The sequence below is a fragment of the Salmo trutta genome, chromosome 35 (assembly GCF_901001165.1).
Source record: "Salmo trutta chromosome 35, fSalTru1.1, whole genome shotgun sequence".
NCBI classification, from domain to species: Eukaryota; Metazoa; Chordata; class Actinopteri; order Salmoniformes; family Salmonidae; genus Salmo; species Salmo trutta.
In genome coordinates, this window is record NC_042991.1 from 29,890,506 (window position 1) to 29,910,848 (window position 20,343).

The window sequence follows — 20,343 nt, forward strand, 5'->3', positions numbered from 1 at the left end:
AACTTACCGATCGCTGCAGCTGTACACAGCCCATCTGTAAATAGCCCATCCATCCAACCAACTACCTACCTCATCCCCATATTTGTTTTTCTGCTCTTCTGCACACCAGTATTTCTACTTGAACATCCTCATCTGCACATATATCACTCCAGTGTAAATTGCTAAATTGTAATTACTTCGCCACTATTGGCCTATTTATTGCCTTACCTCCTTACTTAATTTGTACACACTGTATACAGATTTTTCTATTGTGTTATTGACTGTACGTTTGTTTATCCCATGTGTAACTCTATGTTGTTGTTTTTGTCGCACTGCTTTGCTTTATCTTGGCCAGGTCGCAGTTGTAAATGGTTAAATAAAGGTGAAATAAAAAAATTTATAATAACAATCGAACACCTTTAGGATTAATTGGAACACCGACTGCAAGCCAGGCCTAATCGCCCAACATCTGCTCCCGCAGCAATGTTCCAACACCTAGCGGAATGCCTTCCCAGAAGAGTGAAGGCTGTTATAGCAGCAAAGGGGGACCAACTCCATATTAATGCCCATGATTTTGGAATGAGATGTTCGACAAGCAGGTGTCCACATACTTTAACATCACCCCAAAAAGTCTGAAATTGATTATGTCGCTAAAACATGCTAATCACATAAATACATGTAGCCTAATTATTATTTTCAGCAAAGCTATGTCTACTGAGGGAGAGGAGCTTCTTAACATCTTGACAGAATCCTTTGTTTCTGGAATCCAGTTACCTTGCTCATTGCACCATACCATTGTTCCTATGGACGGGAGAACACCACAATGGTTACTACGTAAATGTGCCCAAACCTACAGTGGTTTGGGCTCATTTCCCACATTTCTGTTCTGCTGGGACAGCAGCTCATCCATCCAGAGAAGATGAGGCATGACAGGAAACCAGTGAGAAGAAGCCAGATAAACATATAAGGAGTCAAGAACACCAATGTACTGCCTAGGAGTTGAACGGGTATTGTTTTTTTTACGACTTTTATTCTGATGTAACCCCAAACTTGATTTGTTTGAGATTGTTTGATTTACTGTACTGCTAAGTGTAACCACTAATTTAAAGGGAATAAGTATTTCGCAACTAATTCATGTACATTCCTAGTCCATCAATGAATTAAAACGCATGAAGCAAAGGCTCAAATCGATGTCAAAATAAAGAGACATAATTCATCAGCTTTCGCAGGACTGACTTTATTTGATTAGCACGTCCATACGGCCTAACCCAGGGAGCTAGCATGCCAACATATATTTCTAAGACAATGTCTCAATGACTTTCTAATCAAATGACCTGTACATCAGTGCTTATAGCATGAGAGGTTTTGGAGAGAGGTCATTTCTGTCTCTTTATCTACAGTAACTGTGGTCTCAAAGTAATGATCCACTACCCATGATTGATGACTTGTCTTATGTGTTTTTGTTCATGCAGAGGTTGAAACATCAATCGAACCCGGAATCTGAAGTCACTCTTTTCTTTTTTATCAAATCAATTACATTTTTCTTTGCATATGCAAACCTTTACTGAACTTCTGAGCGGATAAATCTGTACGATATAATGCAAATTCCTTCACATACGCATGCAACGTTGCAATATCTGGCCTAATAGATGAATTACATTCAAACCTTTATAAGGGGGATCCAAGTCAGTCATCTGTGCCCTCTCATTTCAGTGATATATTTATCAGAATATAAAAAATCCCATGGCCACGGTGTTGTGAAAGTCCAGAGTCAGCCATGAAAGGAAGACATATTAAGAGTTAACGATGGAGAGCTTGACCCTGAGAACCATATAGGGCTCCTTTGAGGTGTATTGAGCTTTCTAAAGCCTCAAGCTTTATTTTGCTGCTCCATTGTCCAGAGTGTCTGTGTCACACACCTCCTCTATGTCCTGTAGGCTGGAGGCGTCCGTATCATCACCGCCGCTACTCTCACTGTTCTTGAAGGCGAGGCCGCCCATGAAGGGGTACACGCCCAGACTCTGGGCGTAGAGGTCTCTGATGTTATGGTAAGGGAGCTCCAGGTCGTGTCTCTCGGACGCCTTTTGACTCAGACACAGGCCCTCCTCAATGGCTTTGTTCCTCTGGTAGTACTTGGAAAACTTGTTAAAGATTATGGTGATAGGCAAGGCAACCACCAGCAAGCCGCAGAGGATGCACAGGGTGGCCACCAACTTCCCCAGCAACGTCACCGGGCAGGTGTCACCATAGCCCACGGTGGTCATGGTGATGGTGGCCCACCACCAGCCCATGGGTATGGTGCCCAGCTCAGTGTCCTCCTCCTCTTTCTCTGCTGAGTAGATGAGCACGGAGAAGATGGAGATGCCCACAGATAGGAAGAGGAGCAGCAGGCCCACCTCGTGGTAGCTATGGCGGACAGTAGCACCGAGCGCACGCAGACCCACCGAATGGCGGGCCAATTTTAGGATCCTGAAGACGCGCATCAGCCGGAGGACCTGCACCACCTTGCCCACGTTCTCCAGGTTCTCGTTCTCCTCGCTGTTCTCATCATCCACCGTCTCAAAGGCCAGCGTGATGTAGAAGGGCAGGATGGAGGCCACGTCGATGATGTTCAGGGTGTTGCTGAGGAACTTCCTTGGGGAGGGGGCTACGATCAATCGGATGATGAACTCGGCCGAGAAGCAGACGATGCAGACCACCTCCAGGATGGCCAGTACGGGGTCCTCGATGTGCCTCTCGTTCTCGTCCAAGATCTGAAACTCAGGCATGCTATGGACGCACATGGCCACGATGGAGGTGAGCACCACGCTCAGCGAGGCCACAGCGATGATCTTGGACGAGAGCGAATGACCGGGGTCCTCTAGCCTAATCCACACGTAGCTCCGCACCTCTGCGCACCACGCCCCCTTGAACTTCTCCAGGTCCTTGTCCATGGCTGAGAGCTCTTCGAAGGACGAGTCCAAGCTGGGCGGCTGCACGTCGTCGCTTTGGACGTCCCAGTCGCGGTCCTCGATGTACTCCTTGCGCTCCTGGAACCAGTTGCTGCAGCAATCCCCTAAGTGGAGCTCCTGGATGCCCCAGTACTCAATCTCCTGGCTGAAGGAGAAGACGCATACCTCTTCCATGATGTGGATGCGGCCTGTGCGGTAGAAGTTGATCACACTGATGAAGATGTGGGGATTGCGGTCAAAGTAGTACTCGCGCTCGGTGGCACTGTAGTCGTCGCATAGCTCCAGGATGGCGTCCTCGCTCCGGCAGTGCAGCAGGCGGCCCAGGCGTGTGTGGGGGAAGCGGAGCAGCGTCTCCTCTGCCACCTCGTGCCGGACACCTCCCACGTTGAGGTATACCTGGTCTTCCTCATTTCCGCATCGGTGGAGGACTTGCCCATATCCCATGTTGTTGATGATGAGCCATAGGCCACATGGGCAAGGAGGGGGAAGTGCTGGTGGGAAATGTAGTTTGGGATGATCAGCCTCCGGTGGCTAGCAATGAGGTTAAGGCTCAAGGGTCCATCTATGAGGAGGAGAAACATTCCAATTATCAATAGTCATTCTACCACCCATTTTAAGTTTAAGGAATAGGGTTGTTCCATGTGATATCAATGACTTTCTGACTGCACCCCTTTTGATTTGAACAAAACCTTCCATACATGTTTTCCCATGGTAGAAGTGGTCAGAAAGTGACTTTTAGGGCCTGAATGCCATAACCTTTAGGAGATAAAGGTGCTCATATTTCACTCATTTTTCACACTGCACCCTACCATTAGACATCCATGTCTTCATCACTGAAAATGATAAACGGATGAGTTTGATATAATTTGAAAGCTTACAAACAGGGTTGCCAAACAATTAGATTATTTCTTGAATTAAAAAAAAATCATTTTTATAATAATGTCTTTAACCTTTAACATGAATTATCAAAAAGTGTCATCAGAGGTGTTTGTACCCACCATCGGTTGAGACACAGCTTGTTCTTGAATAGGTGTCATGTTTTGGCTGTACTACAGTGCCAATAAAATGTAAATTTCTACTTTAAAATGGTACCACAAAGATGGTTGGAGGTCCACACATCAGATAATGTTGACTTGAGTGGGAATATCCATGGTCTTCAATGAAACTGTCACTTTTGAAACATTCCCATTCAAGATGACATTCGACAGTGGGTGGATATCTTTCTGGTAGTAATTGGAAGTTCAAATTTCAATTCAATTTCAATGGTGTACCATCTAAATTGCATTGGTCTGAAGGGATAAGTCCATTCTATGAATTCTGTTTCTATGATTGAAATGACACCCACCATGTATTCAAGAGTATGCTGTCTCAGCCATGAAATGCACAACACAAACACCTCAGATGATGTAAAATAGGGTCTAAGATACAGTACATGACCAAAAGTATGTTGACACCTGCTCATCGAACATCTCACTCCAAAATCATGGGAATTAATATGGAGTTGGTTCCCCCTTTGCTGCTACAACAGCCTCCACTCTTCTGGGAAGGCTTTTCACTAGATGTTGGAACATTGCTGTGGGGACTTGCTTCCATTCAGCCACAAGAGCATTAGTGAGGTTGGGCACTGATCTTGGGCGATTAGGCCTTGTTCGGAGTCGACGTTCAAATTCATCCCAAAGGTGTTCCATGGAGTTGAGGTCTGGGCTTTGTGCAGGCCAGTCAAGATCTTCCACAACCGATCTCGACAAACCATTTCTGTATGGACCTTGCTTTGTGCACGGGGGCATTATCATGCTGAAACAGGAAAGGGCCTTCCCCAAACTGTTGCCACAATGTTGGAAGCACAGAATCGTCTAGAATGTCATGTATGCTGTAGCGATAGGAAGGGGTATGTGAAAATGTGAAAACTCCGATTTTCCACCTTTTTTTGCATAATTCTTTATTACAAAACTTTTTCAGAAAAATATAAAATAGTTTGATAACCCCGTTGGTAAGCTTTCAAATTATATCAAACTAAACCGTTTATAATTTTCAGTAATGAAAACATGGATGTCTCATGGCAACTTTGAGCACCTCATCTTGTTTTGGTATTCAAGTCCAAAAAGTAACTTTATGACCACTTCTCCCATGGGCAAACATGTTTGGAAGGATTTGTTCAAATCAAAAAGGGTACAGTCAGAAAGTGACTGAATTCATATAGAATGAGTCAATTGGTGTATAAACTTATCTGTCCTCTTGAATCAGCCTGGTGTCATAGACTAGACATAGCAAATGTATATCCAGGACACTGAAATAGTATGATATGTTACGTTTGGTATGGTTACATAAGACAGAAGGTTACTTAAGATAAAAATGAAAGTAAAGTGGTTGGTCAGGGTGGATGGGTAGACGGATAACAGGAACATCTAGTAACCCAAAGGTTGCAAGTTTGAATCTCATCACAGACAACTTTAGCTGTTAAATAGATAATTAGCAACTTTTAAACTATTTACTACATTTTAACTACTTAACATGTTAGCTAACCCATTTCCCTAACCTTAACTCTTTTAGCTAACCCATCCCCTAACCTTAATCCCTTTAACCTAACTCCTAAACTTAACCCTAACCACTAACCCTTACCCCTGCCTAGCTAACGTTAGCCACCTAGCTAGAATTCGTAACATATTATACGTTTTTGAAACTTCGTCACATATTGTATGTTTTGCTAATTCATAACATATAATATTAATTGTAATTTTTAACATATACGAAATGAGTGATGGACAGCTACAAATGAATACATACCATACCATTCGTGACGTAACATATCATACTAAATTGTATGTTTCGGATTGACGTACTGAATAATACGCAATGCTGAGACCAGGTTGCTTGAATAGCATTCCTAGGACACATTTGACTGCTTTTAAAACCAATAATATATTACACCATGAAAAGTTTCTTCCCTGTGCCCACCAATGTTTATATCAACATGCAATGGCTAGCTTAAATGGGAAGAATATAAGAATAGGGTGGGTGTGTGGTGTGTTGATAGTACTGAATCACCGTTCAATGCCTATCACTTCCTCAAGCAGGCAAAAGTACTAGATTATCACCAAGGGAATCGAATTACAGGCCCTCAGCACCAGAGAAATAGGATTTGACAACAGGATGAAATGAGACTTTACATCGAGCAATTATTTAAAAAATATATCTTAATTTTTGCGGACAGCAAACTATTTCGACAAGTGTTATTATGGACCCCTTCATCCGACACCGGACAGCTAAAGAACGAGACTACCTTTAAAATGTTATTTTGGTTAGTCTTGAATGGCGACTGTAACTTTTATGTCAAATTAAACGTGATAGGCTACAATTGTTTTAGTTAGGCAAAATGTAAAAGAGAAAAACAAGTATAGCCTATATACAGTCTCAAATACCAATTAGACTGAAGTCAATTTCCGTTTCTCACAACAATGTAGGCAATATTATATTCTATATTAGGCAAGCATGTTTAAACAAATCGACATGATGGGCTCCTCGATAAGTTCAACATGATAATAATACATAAAGCATACCTGTTCCTGTGCCCTTTCTTTCCATTAAAATAACTTTCCGGGTACTGATTATCCGATTATTCTCATCCCCAAATAAATAGTAGTCCCATGCTTCATAAGGAATTATCCCTAAACCGAAACGTTGTTGGTGCTCGGAGCCTGCCCGCACTAATGATCGGACGAGGACTGTAGCAGGTTGAATCACGCAGTCCACTACTCCGACAAAAACGCACCAATAAAAACGGCGCGAGGATTTTGTGGTCCAAAGCCAAGCAATGGTTTCCTTCAATCTCCGAGAGGGGAGGTGCATCGGATTTGGTGAAGATTTTAGTCTTATGATTAAATGTGGCAAATTGGATCTGGGTTAGTAGCGGGCCTAGAAGAGTCCTATGCGACCTAAACATTTGACTTGTCTTCATTCTCGTTTTAACCATTTTTCAAATGCCTTACCGGTGGTTTTGCCTATTGATGGTAGCATACAAGCACAGACACCTACAAGTAAGATTACTGTATTCAGGCACTAAATGTTTGACAACATTTTGACTCCCCTTTCCCATTTCCATTTGACCTCAACTCTGAATGCCTGGGGAACATTATTCGTTTGATTGTGGATCCCCTTTACAGGAGGTTTGAAGTTGACGTCATTGTCGGTGAGTTTGACTCTTGAATCTCTTCTTTCATAATTCATGCATTGTAATTGTACATGTATTTGCCAACTTATGCTTACACCCTCTCCAACCCTTCCAGATGACCTGAAAGTCATAAACTTGACACCCAGCCTGGCTACTCGGTGTGGAATGAGCGTGAAAATGGACCCGATGGGCAATGTCATGTTTGCTTCTGTTCTAAGCTGCTTTGCCCAGAACGTGGTAAAACTAAACGGCTGTTTTTGCTTCAGCTTCAAATGGGCAATTTGCCATTTAGTGTCTGCAATTGCTATCTGTATTGTGTCATGGGGGTCATGTTTTAAATTGCATAATCAGTCAACTTTTTGGGGGATTTTTTTTTTTTTTAGGATAAGACCTTCAGCTTGGTCAGACAGCTAAGGCTGCAAGGAAACCACATGAGTGCCAATTTAGAGTATTCAGACCCCTCTAGCAACACATTTTTTTAAAAATCGCCAAGCGACAATTTTTTTTGGGAGACTGACGTGAAAGCACATAGTTCTTACTCTTCTCAACGTGCTGCCGTGGGCCCCACCCCGTCCCAAAGCACCCCAGTCCTCATGCAGCAGTCCCTCCCAGCTGCAGTCAGAGCAAGAGATGTTCACCCCTCTGTGTCCAGACTGCAAATGAATCGCACATAAGGGGAGCCGCCGCTGGCTGATCCCGCCCTGGCTTACATTCAGGGCGGGATGTAAAATGTTCTTTGTCTAAAATAAATCACTACAGAAAAATACATCTCTGCATTTGATTCACACAGCCTCAGTCACTTACTCACCTTGTCCACTGTGTGCCTCTCTGTGACATAAGCTAAAAACATCTAGCTGGCTAGCTCATGTCTCAGTCTAAACTGTACACTCCAAAAATACAGAAAGGAGAGGGAATCAAACCCTGAATTCAAAGGCAGGTTGAAGCCGTTTATTGGAGATGATACACGGACATACTGCCTCTATTGTATGGCTGATTTCTACGCCAAACTTAATGATGTAAAACAAAACACATGACAACTCAAAAACATATCCAAAAGGCAAAGCCTTACAACCGTTCCACCGAAAATAAGCTGCCATTTATGGTTAAAAAAATTGACTCTGCAAAGAAGGCTGAGGCCACCATGGCATTAGCTATCGCTAAACACTGTTCCATGCTGGCATGTGATCACATTGGAGAAGCATGTAGATCTGCTTTCTCAGACTCCACTACTAATACCCACTTAAAAATGCACAGGACAAAGTGCACAGAAATGATTAATGGTGTTCTAGCACCATACTTTCTGAAAAAGTTGGTCGCAGATGTGGGTGACCAGCGTTTCAGCCTCCTCCTCGATGAGTCCACAGATGTAGGTGTTTCTAAGTACCTGGGGCTTGTGATAAGGTACTTTAGTGACACCAAGCAGACAATTGTATCAACATTTCTGGGGCTTGTTGAGTTGGAGGGAGGAGATGCCAAATCTATAGCCCGTGCTGTTGTGGCTTTCCTCGAGAAGTGTTGTCTTAAAAAAGAGAAACTCCTGGGGATAGGGACTGGTAATGCCTCTGTTATGACGGGGATTAACATAGGGGGACCAATAAAGTACTGAAGGAGGAGTATGGCTTCAAATATCTGGTTCTTTTTCGCTGTGTGTGCCACTCTGCAGCTTGCTGTAAGTCATGCTTCCAATGACACCATCCCCCGTAGTGTGGAGTACTTGGTACGAGAGACTTATAACTGGTTTTCAGTGTCTCCAAAGCGTAGGGAGGCCTACAAGGCCATATATGAGTCCATCAACTGTGGGGAGTAACCTTTACAGATAACCAAGGTGTGTGCCACACATTGGCTCTCCATTGAACCTGCGGTTTCATGCATTTTGGACCAGTGGGAGGGGCTTAGTCTGCCATTCGCAGTCACCAAGTCCAGTGAACACTGCTATATGGCTGAGGTTTTATACTCCAAGTACAGTGATCCTCAAAACATGTTGTATCTGAATTTTTTGAAGTCAGTGCTGGGTGAGGTACAGTTGGCCATCAAGGCTTTTGAGGGAGAGCAAGTACTCCCAAGCTACTTGACAGCTTGGCTAGCCTGATCAAGTATGTGAGCAGCAGGGTGCTGAATCCACTGGCAAATGTTGATGTACTCAAAGGGCCAATAGATGGATACATCAGTCCCAAACCGTACCTTGGTTACCTTTTTGAGTCAAATGCAGCTGAGCTCCACCTTGCGCCTGAGGATGAAAACAATGTCCGAAAGCGGTGTGTAGCCTTCACCATCTCCCTCACTAATGAGTTGAGGGTGAGACTGCCGGACAACATCGAAGCATTGCAGTACATGCCAGTTTTCAATGTGGAGGAAACTAAAGCACAATGAGAGCCCTGGAGAAATAGAAAAAATAGCCAAGCTCCTTGGCTACTCCCCTGTAGAGATAAACAAGATTGTCCAGCAATGGCGTGCCATCCATCTTAGTAAATGGAATGAGACAAAAAACACACTGGGCTTCTGGAGTGAGATTTGGAAGTTCAGGGATGCAGCTGATATCAACCCGTTTCAAGAACTTGCCATGGCTGCTGTGTCTGTGTTGTCCTTGCCACACTCGAATGCTGAAGTCAAGAGAGTATTCAGCCAAATGAGTGTGGTAAAAAGCAAACTTAGAAATCGGATGTCCTTGCAGACCTTAACTGCATCCTGTACATTGGATATGGACTGAAGCTGTCTGGTGAGGCTTGCTATGAGCACCAGCTGCCTGATAATGTTTTGCAGATTTTGGGCACATCAGCTGCTTACTCATTTAAGTCAGCTCCCTCAGTTGCTGAACCTGCCATAGAGAGCCCTGACCAAAATGACGATGACCCACTCTTTCTGTGAGCCAGCCCAGCCTGTGTGTGGAGGGGGGTCTGGGAAAAAAAACAATTAACCTGAATTATGGCCAGACTAGTTACCATCATTTTCTCACATTGCCATTGACAGTTTTGTCTATTGTTTCTTTTTGGTCCATTTAGATTGTTAATGTAGATTGTATACAAAAACATTTTATGGTTAAAAATTTTCATGTTTTACTGTGACTTGTTGTTGGCTCCTAAGTGGACCATAAGGTTAAAAACCAAACCAAATTAAGAAAACTAAACTAAAAAACAAAAATAAAATAAAAAACTAAGTAACTCCGCCAGAGTGTCTCTTTTGGGTCACTTCTGCCGTTCCCAAGCCCGGATAAAGGAGGAGGGTTGGAATTGTGACATAAAAAAAAAAAGAATCGACAGAAGAAAGTTCATTTGTAGTTCTAAACATATTTTGGGTGTTTTTTACTCACTTTTTGTCTCTCCCACGATGTTATTCCTCTCTCCTACAGCGTCCATCACAATTACATGCACATGGCCAATTATGCAAATTAGGTGATGACGTCGTTTAGCGACTTTTAGGACAGCCAATAGCTACTTTCCTTACTGAGGAGTTGGCAACACTGCTCCGTGTACAGAGTAGGCAAAACCTGTAGCTACACCCTATGGGCCTCCCGAGAGATTCTGTGTGACCGTACCTACATGGAGGTAAGTGAGCAGAGCATGCCCCAATGGACTAATGGAGGCCAACGTTACGCCAAAGGCCTTACATGTTCTGTTTTAAAGGCAAATATGCGCTGGAAGCCAAATCCTCCATCTACATGTGACTCGGTTTTTACTGCAGTCCAGTTCTAGAGACATACATCCCTCTACTTTCATATCACATCAATAAATTCCCATGCGAAATACACACTTGCTGTACACTTAACAGTTGCAGCGGACAGTATTTTTCAGTAACATGCTTGTGGCGTCAGTGTTGTGTACACAGATGTTAGGAGACGCAGATGGCTAATTAGCACAGATTGTCTGTTTTCTGTAACAAGGCAGTGTGTGAACCTTAACCCTACAATGGTATGTAGTAATCAAACCATGTTTTTTGATATGAGATATTCCTTATGTTTCTGAAACTGTACTGCAGCGACTAGTGTTAACCTTTTTTAGAGCAATGTTAAAACACTAGTCGCTAAACAAAACTCACCTGGCTAGAAGATGTTATCGTCAATAGGTAGTTAAGATACAGTGGGGGAAAAAGGTATTTGATCCCCTGCTGATTTTGTATGTTTGCCCACTGACAAAGAAATGATCAGTCTATAATTTTAATGTTAGGTTTATTTGAACAGTGAGAGACAGAATAACAACAAAAATATAGAGAAAAACGCATGTCAAAAATGTTATAAATTGATTTGCATTTTAATGAGGGAAATAAGTATTTGACCCCCTCTCAATCAGAAAGATTTCTGGCTCCCAGGTGTCTTTTATACAGGTAACGAGCTGAGATTAGGAGCACACTCTTAAAACCTGTTAGGGACAGACGTTCCGCTAGCGGAACGCCTCACCAATATCCAATGGTAGAGCGTGGCGCGAAATACAAATACCTTAAAAATGCTATAACTTCAATTTCTCAAACATATGACTATTTTACACCATTTTAAAGACAAGACTCTCTTTAATCTAACCACATTGTCCGATTTCAAAAAGGCTTTACAGCGAAAGCAAAACATTAGATTATGTCAGGAGAGTACCCTGCCAAAAATAATCACACAGCCATTTTCAAAGCAAGCATATATGTCACAAAAACCAAAACCACAGCTAAATGCATCATCAGATGACACTCCTAGGACATTATGTGATAATACTCCAACCGGGCGACGTTATATTCATTCATAGACTGAAAGAAAAACATGGAGTCGTCTCGTGCACGCGCACTTCAGTGTCATTGTTCCCTGCCTGACCACTCACAAAAACTCCTGCTGTTTTTCGCCCAGAGACTGCAGAGACGTCATTCCACTTTCTGGCACTTTCTGACAATGCTACCAGTGTAGGCATGTTTCCCTTAACCTAATGAGGGATGGTAGAATACTTGACTGTCCTGCTGCTACGTGGTCAATGTCACCGACACGCTTTCCTTCCTCACCTGGCCGCGCAACAATGAGACTGGGAACGGTCAGCTTATATTCAGAATGAGACTCACTCATGGTAAGAGTGCACTAATTTCAATTTGACGCCTGGCCTCTACATTTTAGTCAGTCCTGATCTGAGGATTGAATATTCCATCATTGGCATAAACCTAGCAGGTCTCCTTCACTGCATTTATAATCTTGATAAATTGCCTGATTGCCTGATTGCCTGGGTGGAAATATTTCCACCCTGTAATACTTCCACTTATCCAACCAGCTCCGGTCTGCAGGAGTAGTTATGGAGTAGGTGGTTGGTGAATTCAGCAGAGGCCTCTAGTTGATGTAGCATTTGCTATAGATCTGTCATGTTTATTGGGGCACAGCAGGATATGAAAATGAGCATTTCTTATTGGATAAGTTCAGGTACCTCCCTGTTTCATGGCCGCTGAACACTTCCCCCGGTTTTCTCTTTCTATGTTCCAGATGCCTCATATAACTCGTTCCACCAGGAGGAGGACAACCCCGTGGTGACATACCTAAGACAGCCTCTGTACTTTGAGGTGGAGCTTACCAGGTCCACTGACCCCAAGGTGGCGCTATTGCTTGACCACTGCTGGGCCACACTCAACAAGGACTGTCTCCCAACCCAGATGGAATCTCATTAATGGGTAACTTGCTCTACTTTTGACCCAGACAAGTGTTTTGGGTAGTGGGTTACTTTGGATTTAATGCTGACTTAGCGTTCCAACCCTGATAACTTTTTTGAGTGCATTATTTCAATCTAAATGAACATGGTTGTATTCAGTAGATCTTTCTAAAAAGTGATCAGAATATGTAGGTATGTTAACTCCTTGAACCTGCTTTGTAGTATACCCCCTCAGGTAGGGACAGCCTAATCAGGCTATTTCTAAAGAATTCAGACCAAACCACCGTAGGACTTCATTCACAAGGTGGTTGCGGTTACAGATTTTTTTATTTGTCTGCTTAACTTGGTTCCTGTCTCCACTGGCAGCTGTGAGAAACCGGAGGCTCTGTACCATGTGGTCTTCCACCCAGTGGTGGATGACTCCAGGGTCCACTTCCCCTCTCACATCATACACTTTGAGGTCCAGATGTTCTCCTTCGCCAAGGATGTGAATTACCTTAGTGGCCAGGTAAAGTTCACAAAATAGTTTCTGTTTAGGTACATTTTGTTTGAGTGGTAATCATCCCTTTGTCTATTTGGTTCGTAGCTCTTTGTCCATTGCGTTGAGCTCATCTGTGACGCCAGTAGTCCCTCTGGCCTCTGTAGTGGACGGTGTGTGAACCAGGACAACAATGAGAAAGGTATGGAATGATTTTCAGACTCTGTCAAACACACCTGAACTAACAGGTTTTTCTCTCAACAGGGCAAAGACATCTGAGGAGCATCGCATATGTTTCATCTGGACAGGTTCTTCGTGTGTAAATGTCCGATGTGAGGAAAGTTCAAATAAAGTGTTCTACATTATTTGGTTTGATTCACTTGCACCTCAATCTATCAATTTCTCTAATTTGGCTTTTCATCAGGCATGGCAGTGTGAGTGGGTCAGAAAAAGTAACTTAAAATTAAGGTATCTTTAATGCTCATCTGGTTATTTGCATTCAACATCAAGGCATATACTTTAGTCATCTGACATGTATAAATCAACCACCTTTTGTAATTCTGCAACTCGGCACCAGTTTTAAGCTGCAAACCAATTTTCCATCTGAGGGAAAAGTAACTTTTAAAATAAACAATTGGTATAAAAGCAGAACAGACTTCCAGTGTAGTAGGAAGAACTGACTCAGTGTTCCAGCATATTCCCCCAAAGTGATGCCAGTAGGGCTCCAAGGCTGTGGATGGATGCGAGCTCTGACTGCAGCGGTGTTGGTCTTTCAATTTTGGTAGTAAACAGATTCCAATTTCTCTCTTCTGAGGCATGTAGAATTGGCATTTTGGTTTACTTCCTGAATTAACTTTACCTAATTCAACGGTCCATGCATTGAGTTTACTGATGTTTAGGCTGTTAGTGCCGCTGAGTCCCAGGGTGAGATGGCGTGGAGTACTGGTATCTAGCCTGAGGCAGCATGTGATGAGTCGGGTCAGTCATTACACCAGTCAGTGCTGCAGCAAGACTGGACTCTGTTGGGATCCTCCCTGTGAGGTGTACTGTGTGTAACTGTGGTACTGAGAGATAAGGTGATCCTCTGTGCACATGCTGTGACACTATCCACTAACAGTGTTGCTTTTTCACTCCCGACAGTTGTGCAAACTCCTGTTGAGTCTTTCAAGGTGAATACTACTCATCAGAGGACAGGACCTGGAAATGTAAACGAGTGGCTACTTTTCCCAATCTAGACGCACACGCTACAGCTTCTCACTAGTGTAACACATGATCATTGTTCCTGGCAGATGCCCTCATCCCATGCTATTGTGCGTAAGACTAGTTCATCAACGACTCAAAGTTGGCCTTTGTGGGAGTGACTATAGGTGTGACCTTACTGAGTAAAGTGTTTCATTTCATTTTTAATCACAACTGTGGCTCTGTGCTTGTGGGGTTGTCCACAAGTCATATTGTATTTTTTTTTTAAGTGTGGTTAGATTAAATCACATTTTAAGAGTAGAAATGGGCAGTGTATGACTTTGGCTGTGTTAACAGAGTACCACAGGTTTACGGGGAAGGTGTGAGGTTGGTAGATTAAACCTATGCGCTGGTAGTTTCTGTTGGCTAATACAAATACAAAGTTTGAAGGTCCACCAGACTACTCTTCACATCTGGGCGGAGCATCAACTGAAAATTCATGAATATAAACTTCACTGATTGGTAGCTGTTCAATAGACAACTTTCCAAGTCAAATTTGCACTCAATACTGTATGGTACTGCCTGACAAATGCACAATTACACTTTTTTGTGACTATTGTAATAGCCTCAAAGGAAAACAAGTGCGTGCCGTCAATTACACTTAGCGTCGACGGTTCCAGGATCGTACCCTTTCAATTTTCACCTAAAATAACATACCCAACTCTAACTGCCTGTAGTTCAGGACCTGAAGCAAGGATCTGCATATTCTTGATAACTTTTGAAAGTACACTTTGCGGTTTGTGGAAATAGGAAATTAGTAGGGTGACCAGACGTCCCCGTTTTTGGTGGCCTATCTCCAGCTGTAGCTGTCCCCGGAAATGTCCTCGTTTTTAACTGTGCGTTAAAAACAGACCGCAAAGGGAAATAATATTTTACATGGCAAGAAAGACCAGGCAGAAGAGTCTACCAGTTGACATCTCAGTGGCGTTGTGCTTGTTTTTGCCAACATAGCGGGCTGCTCGCTATAGCAACTTCATTCACTCTTCTTCTACTAACTACTTGCTCACGATAGTTTTAGAGAAAACTGATGTGGGAAAACTCGGCCAGAAGCTAGCAAGTGTCAAAGTGAATACACATCACCACCACAAGCGTCTTTTCAAGCCAGCTAAGTTACAATCGTTTCTGATAGTAGCTAGTGATGTTATGTCATAATTTATTATATAGATAGATTATCTGCTCTATAAGGTTTTACATATGTTATGCTATCTAACATTAGCTATGTAGACTAAGTTAGTTATCTAGTTAGCTAGCTACTGTCATGGTAGCTAGGTTAAAAAACAAACATTCACATGCGTTGGACTGGCTCTTTTGAAAATATATTACATGAATGCACAATTAATTGAGAATATTTATTTGTAGATTACAATTTTAATGGTTTGGCATTATAATAAGTGTAGTGTGAAAATATAATTAGACATTTTCATGGATAACATTAGCATAATGTTTTCTGTTAGAGTGGAGAGGAAGGAGAGGAGGAAGACTGGATGAATGCATGAGAGAGGAAAGGTAAAGATATGATTACAGAGCCCGTCAATTTATTATTCCAAACAATGTTTTTGAGATAAATTACAAAAATGAGGCAAGCAATGGGAATCTGTTAACCAAAGTATTTTATCTAATAGTGTATTATTTATTATTAAAGATTGGATAGGAAGGAAAAGAGAGTGAGGAGGAAAAATGAAGGGAGTAAAAAAAGTGAAGTGAGGAGAGTGTAGAAGAGTGAGGTGGAAAGGTGAAGAGAAGGAAAGGAAGAGAAGGAAGATGAGTGAAGAAAAGAGGAGAGAGAGATTGGAGAGAATAAAAAGTTAAGAGTAAGAAGAGTGACACAAGGAGAGTGAAGAAGAGCAGACAGAGGATGGTTCTTTCCAAGAAACGGAAAATGCCATTTTAATGGCAACATGATGAGAGATTTTCCGTTTATACGCTCAGGTCAAGACGATAGAATGGTTCACAGCAACCTTTGTAATTCCTCTTTTTCCAATTGGCAGTGGGGGAAGAACGGCAGTGGTAGAACATCAGCAGACGAAAAAGCATAAAGCCTCTGATTGCCCGTGTTGGTGTGCACTCAGTCACCACATTCTTCAAGAAGGTAGAGCCATCCCAAGAAGAATATGGTTTAGCTGTGCAGGAGGGTGTCTTTGCATACCACACTATGCGACACAATCATAGTTACAGATCTATGGACTGCACAGCACAACTAACACAGAAGCTTAATGAGCCAAAGTTTACATGTGCTAGGACAAAATGTGAAGCCATAGTGAGTAAGATATGATGGCAGCACAGCTGTGGAAACAAAACTGCTTGATTTTGTTGAATTGAACGGAGACACAGCAGAGGAAATTGCAGCTGAGGTCCTGGTGGTCATCCAAAAATGTAACCTGGATAACATTCTCTGCCGACAACACAAATACCAACGTCGGAGGACTGAATAGGCCAAGGAGGGTCAATGTCCATATCAAAGTTAAAAAGGCTCTGCAGCGGGAGGTGATTGGCTTAGGTTGTCCTGCCCACATCATTCATAACACGGCCAGAACAGCTTTGGATATGATTCCCCTTGATGTTGAGTACCTGCTCACAAAGATATTTTCATATTTTCACCGTCAGAGTAGAAAGATTGAAGAGCTTTTGTGAGTTTGTTGGCCAGGAGTGCCATAACATTTTAGGACACCGCAAGTCCATGCTCCCTGCTCTAGAAAGGGTGCTGAAAATGTATGTGCCATTTGAAATCCTTTTTTCTTTCTGAAAACAAATGTCCTGTTGTCCTGCGAACAATGTTCGATGATCCACTGGCTGGCCTTTGTCCATGGAAACCTGACCGTATTCAGTGACGTGAACATGATGCTTGAAGGCCAGGACCACTGTGCTGTGGAGTCAGCTGCAATTCTGAGAAACGTTGAGGCAAAATTGACTGCAAGGTGTGATGACAACTTCATTCCAGTTTTGGTCAGAGGACTTCTGAGAGAGCTAGAGGAAAATGGAGCAATGTCTAAAGAGAGCTTTCTCAAAACATCCCAATCCTTCTTCACTACGGCTGTGAATTATTTGCAAGCATGGGGAAAGCACACAAATAATGTAAAAGATTTACATTGTCTCCTTTTAAAAGGCAACCTCAGCGTGAAGAGATCCAGAAGGCAGCAGGTACGCTGCAGGAAAAATGCCCCAATGTGACCATCATTGAGGATGCATTGTGTGACGAGGTTACTGGCCTGCAAGAGTTCCTAAAGGGGGGAATCACTTGAAGAATGGAAAACATCTGAGACAACACTTAGTCAGAGATGGAGCACGGTGGCTACACACTTCAAAGAGAACGACATCCCACACACTAACCTGGCTAAATTAGCGTCTGTTGTCATGTGCTTACCTGGAAGTAATGCACCAGTCGAGAGAGTGTTCTCCCAAATGAATGATATATGGACAGCAAGAAATAGGTTCACTGTTCTGACCATCAAGGCCATGCTTATTGTGAAGACAAACTTCATCCTCCCCTGCCAGGAGTTCATGGAGAAGCTGGCCAAAGACAGAGCAATCCTGAAGAAGATACATTCTTCTGAAAAATATACAGATTAGGTTGGTATAAGTATTTTATGTAGTTACCAATCTCATCTTATTTCTTTATTATGTTAAGTATTTCACATATACTATTGTCTCTTTTTTCTTCAATTTTGCTCATGTTCTCTTCTGCTCTTATTCTACCCAGACTACCAGGACCACTGAATGGCTGTTCAGATCAGACAGATCTGTCTTGTCTGTAGTGTTTCTATAATATAGTTGTTTTCTCTTTCTATCACAGTGTGCCTGTTAGATTAAATATATGAAAGCGGAATTGTCCCCCGCCCCCTTTTTTTTTTTTCATCAATAACAACATTGGATATTTTAATGGAATATTGACTGCCAAACTGGAAATGTCCTGGTTTCTTTTCAGAAATCTGGTCACTTTACTCTAGCAATGCTAACATTTCCCCACTAAAACGACATGTGCAAGGTTGATTCAGTCTGAGGTGACAGGTCATGACTGTGTCCTATCAAGGTGAGAAGACAAAGTAGCCAGTAGCGGCTGTAGTTCTGGAGCCTGACCAGGTTGCACAGCTAACAGTAGCGGCTGTAGTTCTGGAGCCTGACCAGGTTGCACAGCTAACAGTAGCGGCTGTAGTTCTGGAGCCTGACCAGGTTGCACAGCTAACAGTAGCGGCTGTAGTTCTGGAGCCTGACCAGGTTACACAGCTAACAGTAGCGGTTGTAGTTCTGGAGCCTGACCAGGTTGCACAGCGAACTGGTCATTCTGGGCAAGCTGCAGCAACAAGGGCAGTATCATTCCTGTATGTTTGGGAGGGTATTCAGGGCTGTGGGGTGATCAGTTTCAATTTCTACAACAGTTGGGTGCAGGCACTCAACAGATGCAGCTTGCATGCCAACGAGACCCATTGACTAACCAGAATGTTATCTCAGCCTGAATGATGCTGAGGATACTCCAGTAGTGGAATGGCTGGTTGTCTGGTTGTGAAGGAGTCTGTGAAAGGGCTGTCACAAACATACTTGCCTTTCGATGCCTATGTTTTTTTAATGTTGAATATGGCCAAGTCCTGCTGGTCATGCCCTACATATTTCTTTATATTCCTTTGGATGTCGAGATGAAAATGTAGCCGATATTAACTGTGGGTGGTTGGCATTGATTACTTACTGGGGCACGGCCAGCAGGAAATGTGGAGAGTGACAACCTGTGAGAGTGACCTCCAGTTACTTGGAGGTTAGTGTAGCTTGGTTGTGAGGGACATAGCACAGCTCCATATACATTTGAAGATGATCCCTGGGCTTTGATGGACAGTTAAAGGGTTGCAGAGGAGGTGGAGCTGATCAGGCATGGTGTACAAAGACCACTATATCCCAGTCAATCCCCAGCCTCCATAAATAATCACATACAGGAAGTTTTACCATCCTAAGGTGCCTCGTTTGTCATAAAATGGCATGTCCTTATAGGGACGTTGGAAATACTGCCGATTCCCAGACCAATGCATGAGTCACCACAGCATGAGCTCATTCTTCACATGCTCGTCCAGTTCAGGTGTCACATGGGCTGGTCAGCAATGGTTGGTAGCAAAAGAGTATGAGGGCCATGCACACAAGCAATTTGCGTCTGTTGAATGGCCTGACATGGCAGTCCAGTCTCTCTAGTAACTGCCTGATGGGAGGAGTGGGCCTATGGAGGATAGATCTAGGAGATTCACAATAGTATTGACATTGGAGTGGTGCAATTCCAATGACATTAAGTTGATGGCATTTCTTGTCAATGAGTGTCATTCTGGTTGCATTCTCCTAATACACATTAATGTCAACATCTACAGCAACTCCAGGTCCAGACAGCCAGGATGATGGACATGACTGTCTGGAAGAAGCAATGTACCAGCACAACCGGAACAGGATAAGAGTGCACCAGAACATCCCAATGCAGTGAGCCAGCGGAAGGATTCAGGCAGACGTTTTAGGCTAGCAATGAATCAAAGCTCACTTCTAAATGAGGTGACTTAAGAGCCCAATCTTGGAGGAACAAGTTATACCACAGTGGGGGCAAGTTGTAGAGCTAGAGAGAGGGTGTGTCTGAGTCCAGGGTTGGATTCTCTTTCCTTGGAGCCTCCCAGTTACCTCATTGATCCTCAGAGACTCCTGACTTGGAATGCCTGGTGTTGCCATGCCAAGCAGTCTGCTACCTTTTACAAATCCAGACAAAGGTGTTTGAGTGTAAGTGTTGGATTACTAACAGTTGAATTACACAGAAATAGTCTTAAGTAGTGGTCATAAGTGTGCATATACAGGTGATTAAACCACCATTTAATGTTATTGTGGAAGCCATTTTGGGCACCATAATGGATTTGGAGTAAAGTCTAGGGGGGGGGGCTAACGTAATTGGAAGAAGCTGAACATATAAAATCCACAGAG

At 43.0% G+C, this 20,343-nt stretch overlaps 1 protein-coding gene and 1 pseudogene across 1 annotated transcript; one reads left to right on the plus strand and one right to left on the minus strand.

Annotated features, from left to right (window-relative positions):
• Positions 1-1,200: 1,200 nt before the first annotated feature.
• On the minus strand, positions 1,201-6,703 carry LOC115175031 (potassium voltage-gated channel subfamily S member 3). The gene is made up of 2 exons (XM_029734159.1): positions 6,488-6,703; positions 1,201-3,492 (listed from the first exon to the last, which is right to left on the minus strand). Exon 2 carries the CDS (start codon positions 3,372-3,374, stop codon positions 1,857-1,859), a length of 1,518 nt encoding a protein of 505 aa, XP_029590019.1. The 5' UTR covers positions 3,375-3,492; positions 6,488-6,703; the 3' UTR covers positions 1,201-1,856.
• Positions 6,704-12,112: 5,409 nt separating this feature from the next.
• On the plus strand, positions 12,113-13,221 carry LOC115174419 (zona pellucida sperm-binding protein 2-like; annotated as a pseudogene).
• The last annotated feature ends 7,122 nt before the right edge of the window (positions 13,222-20,343 follow it).

Coding starts and splice junctions, on each gene's coding strand:
- LOC115175031 (XM_029734159.1), bottom strand. CDS start 3,374: ATGGGATATGGGCAAGTCCTCCACCGATGCGGAAATGAGGAAGACCAG.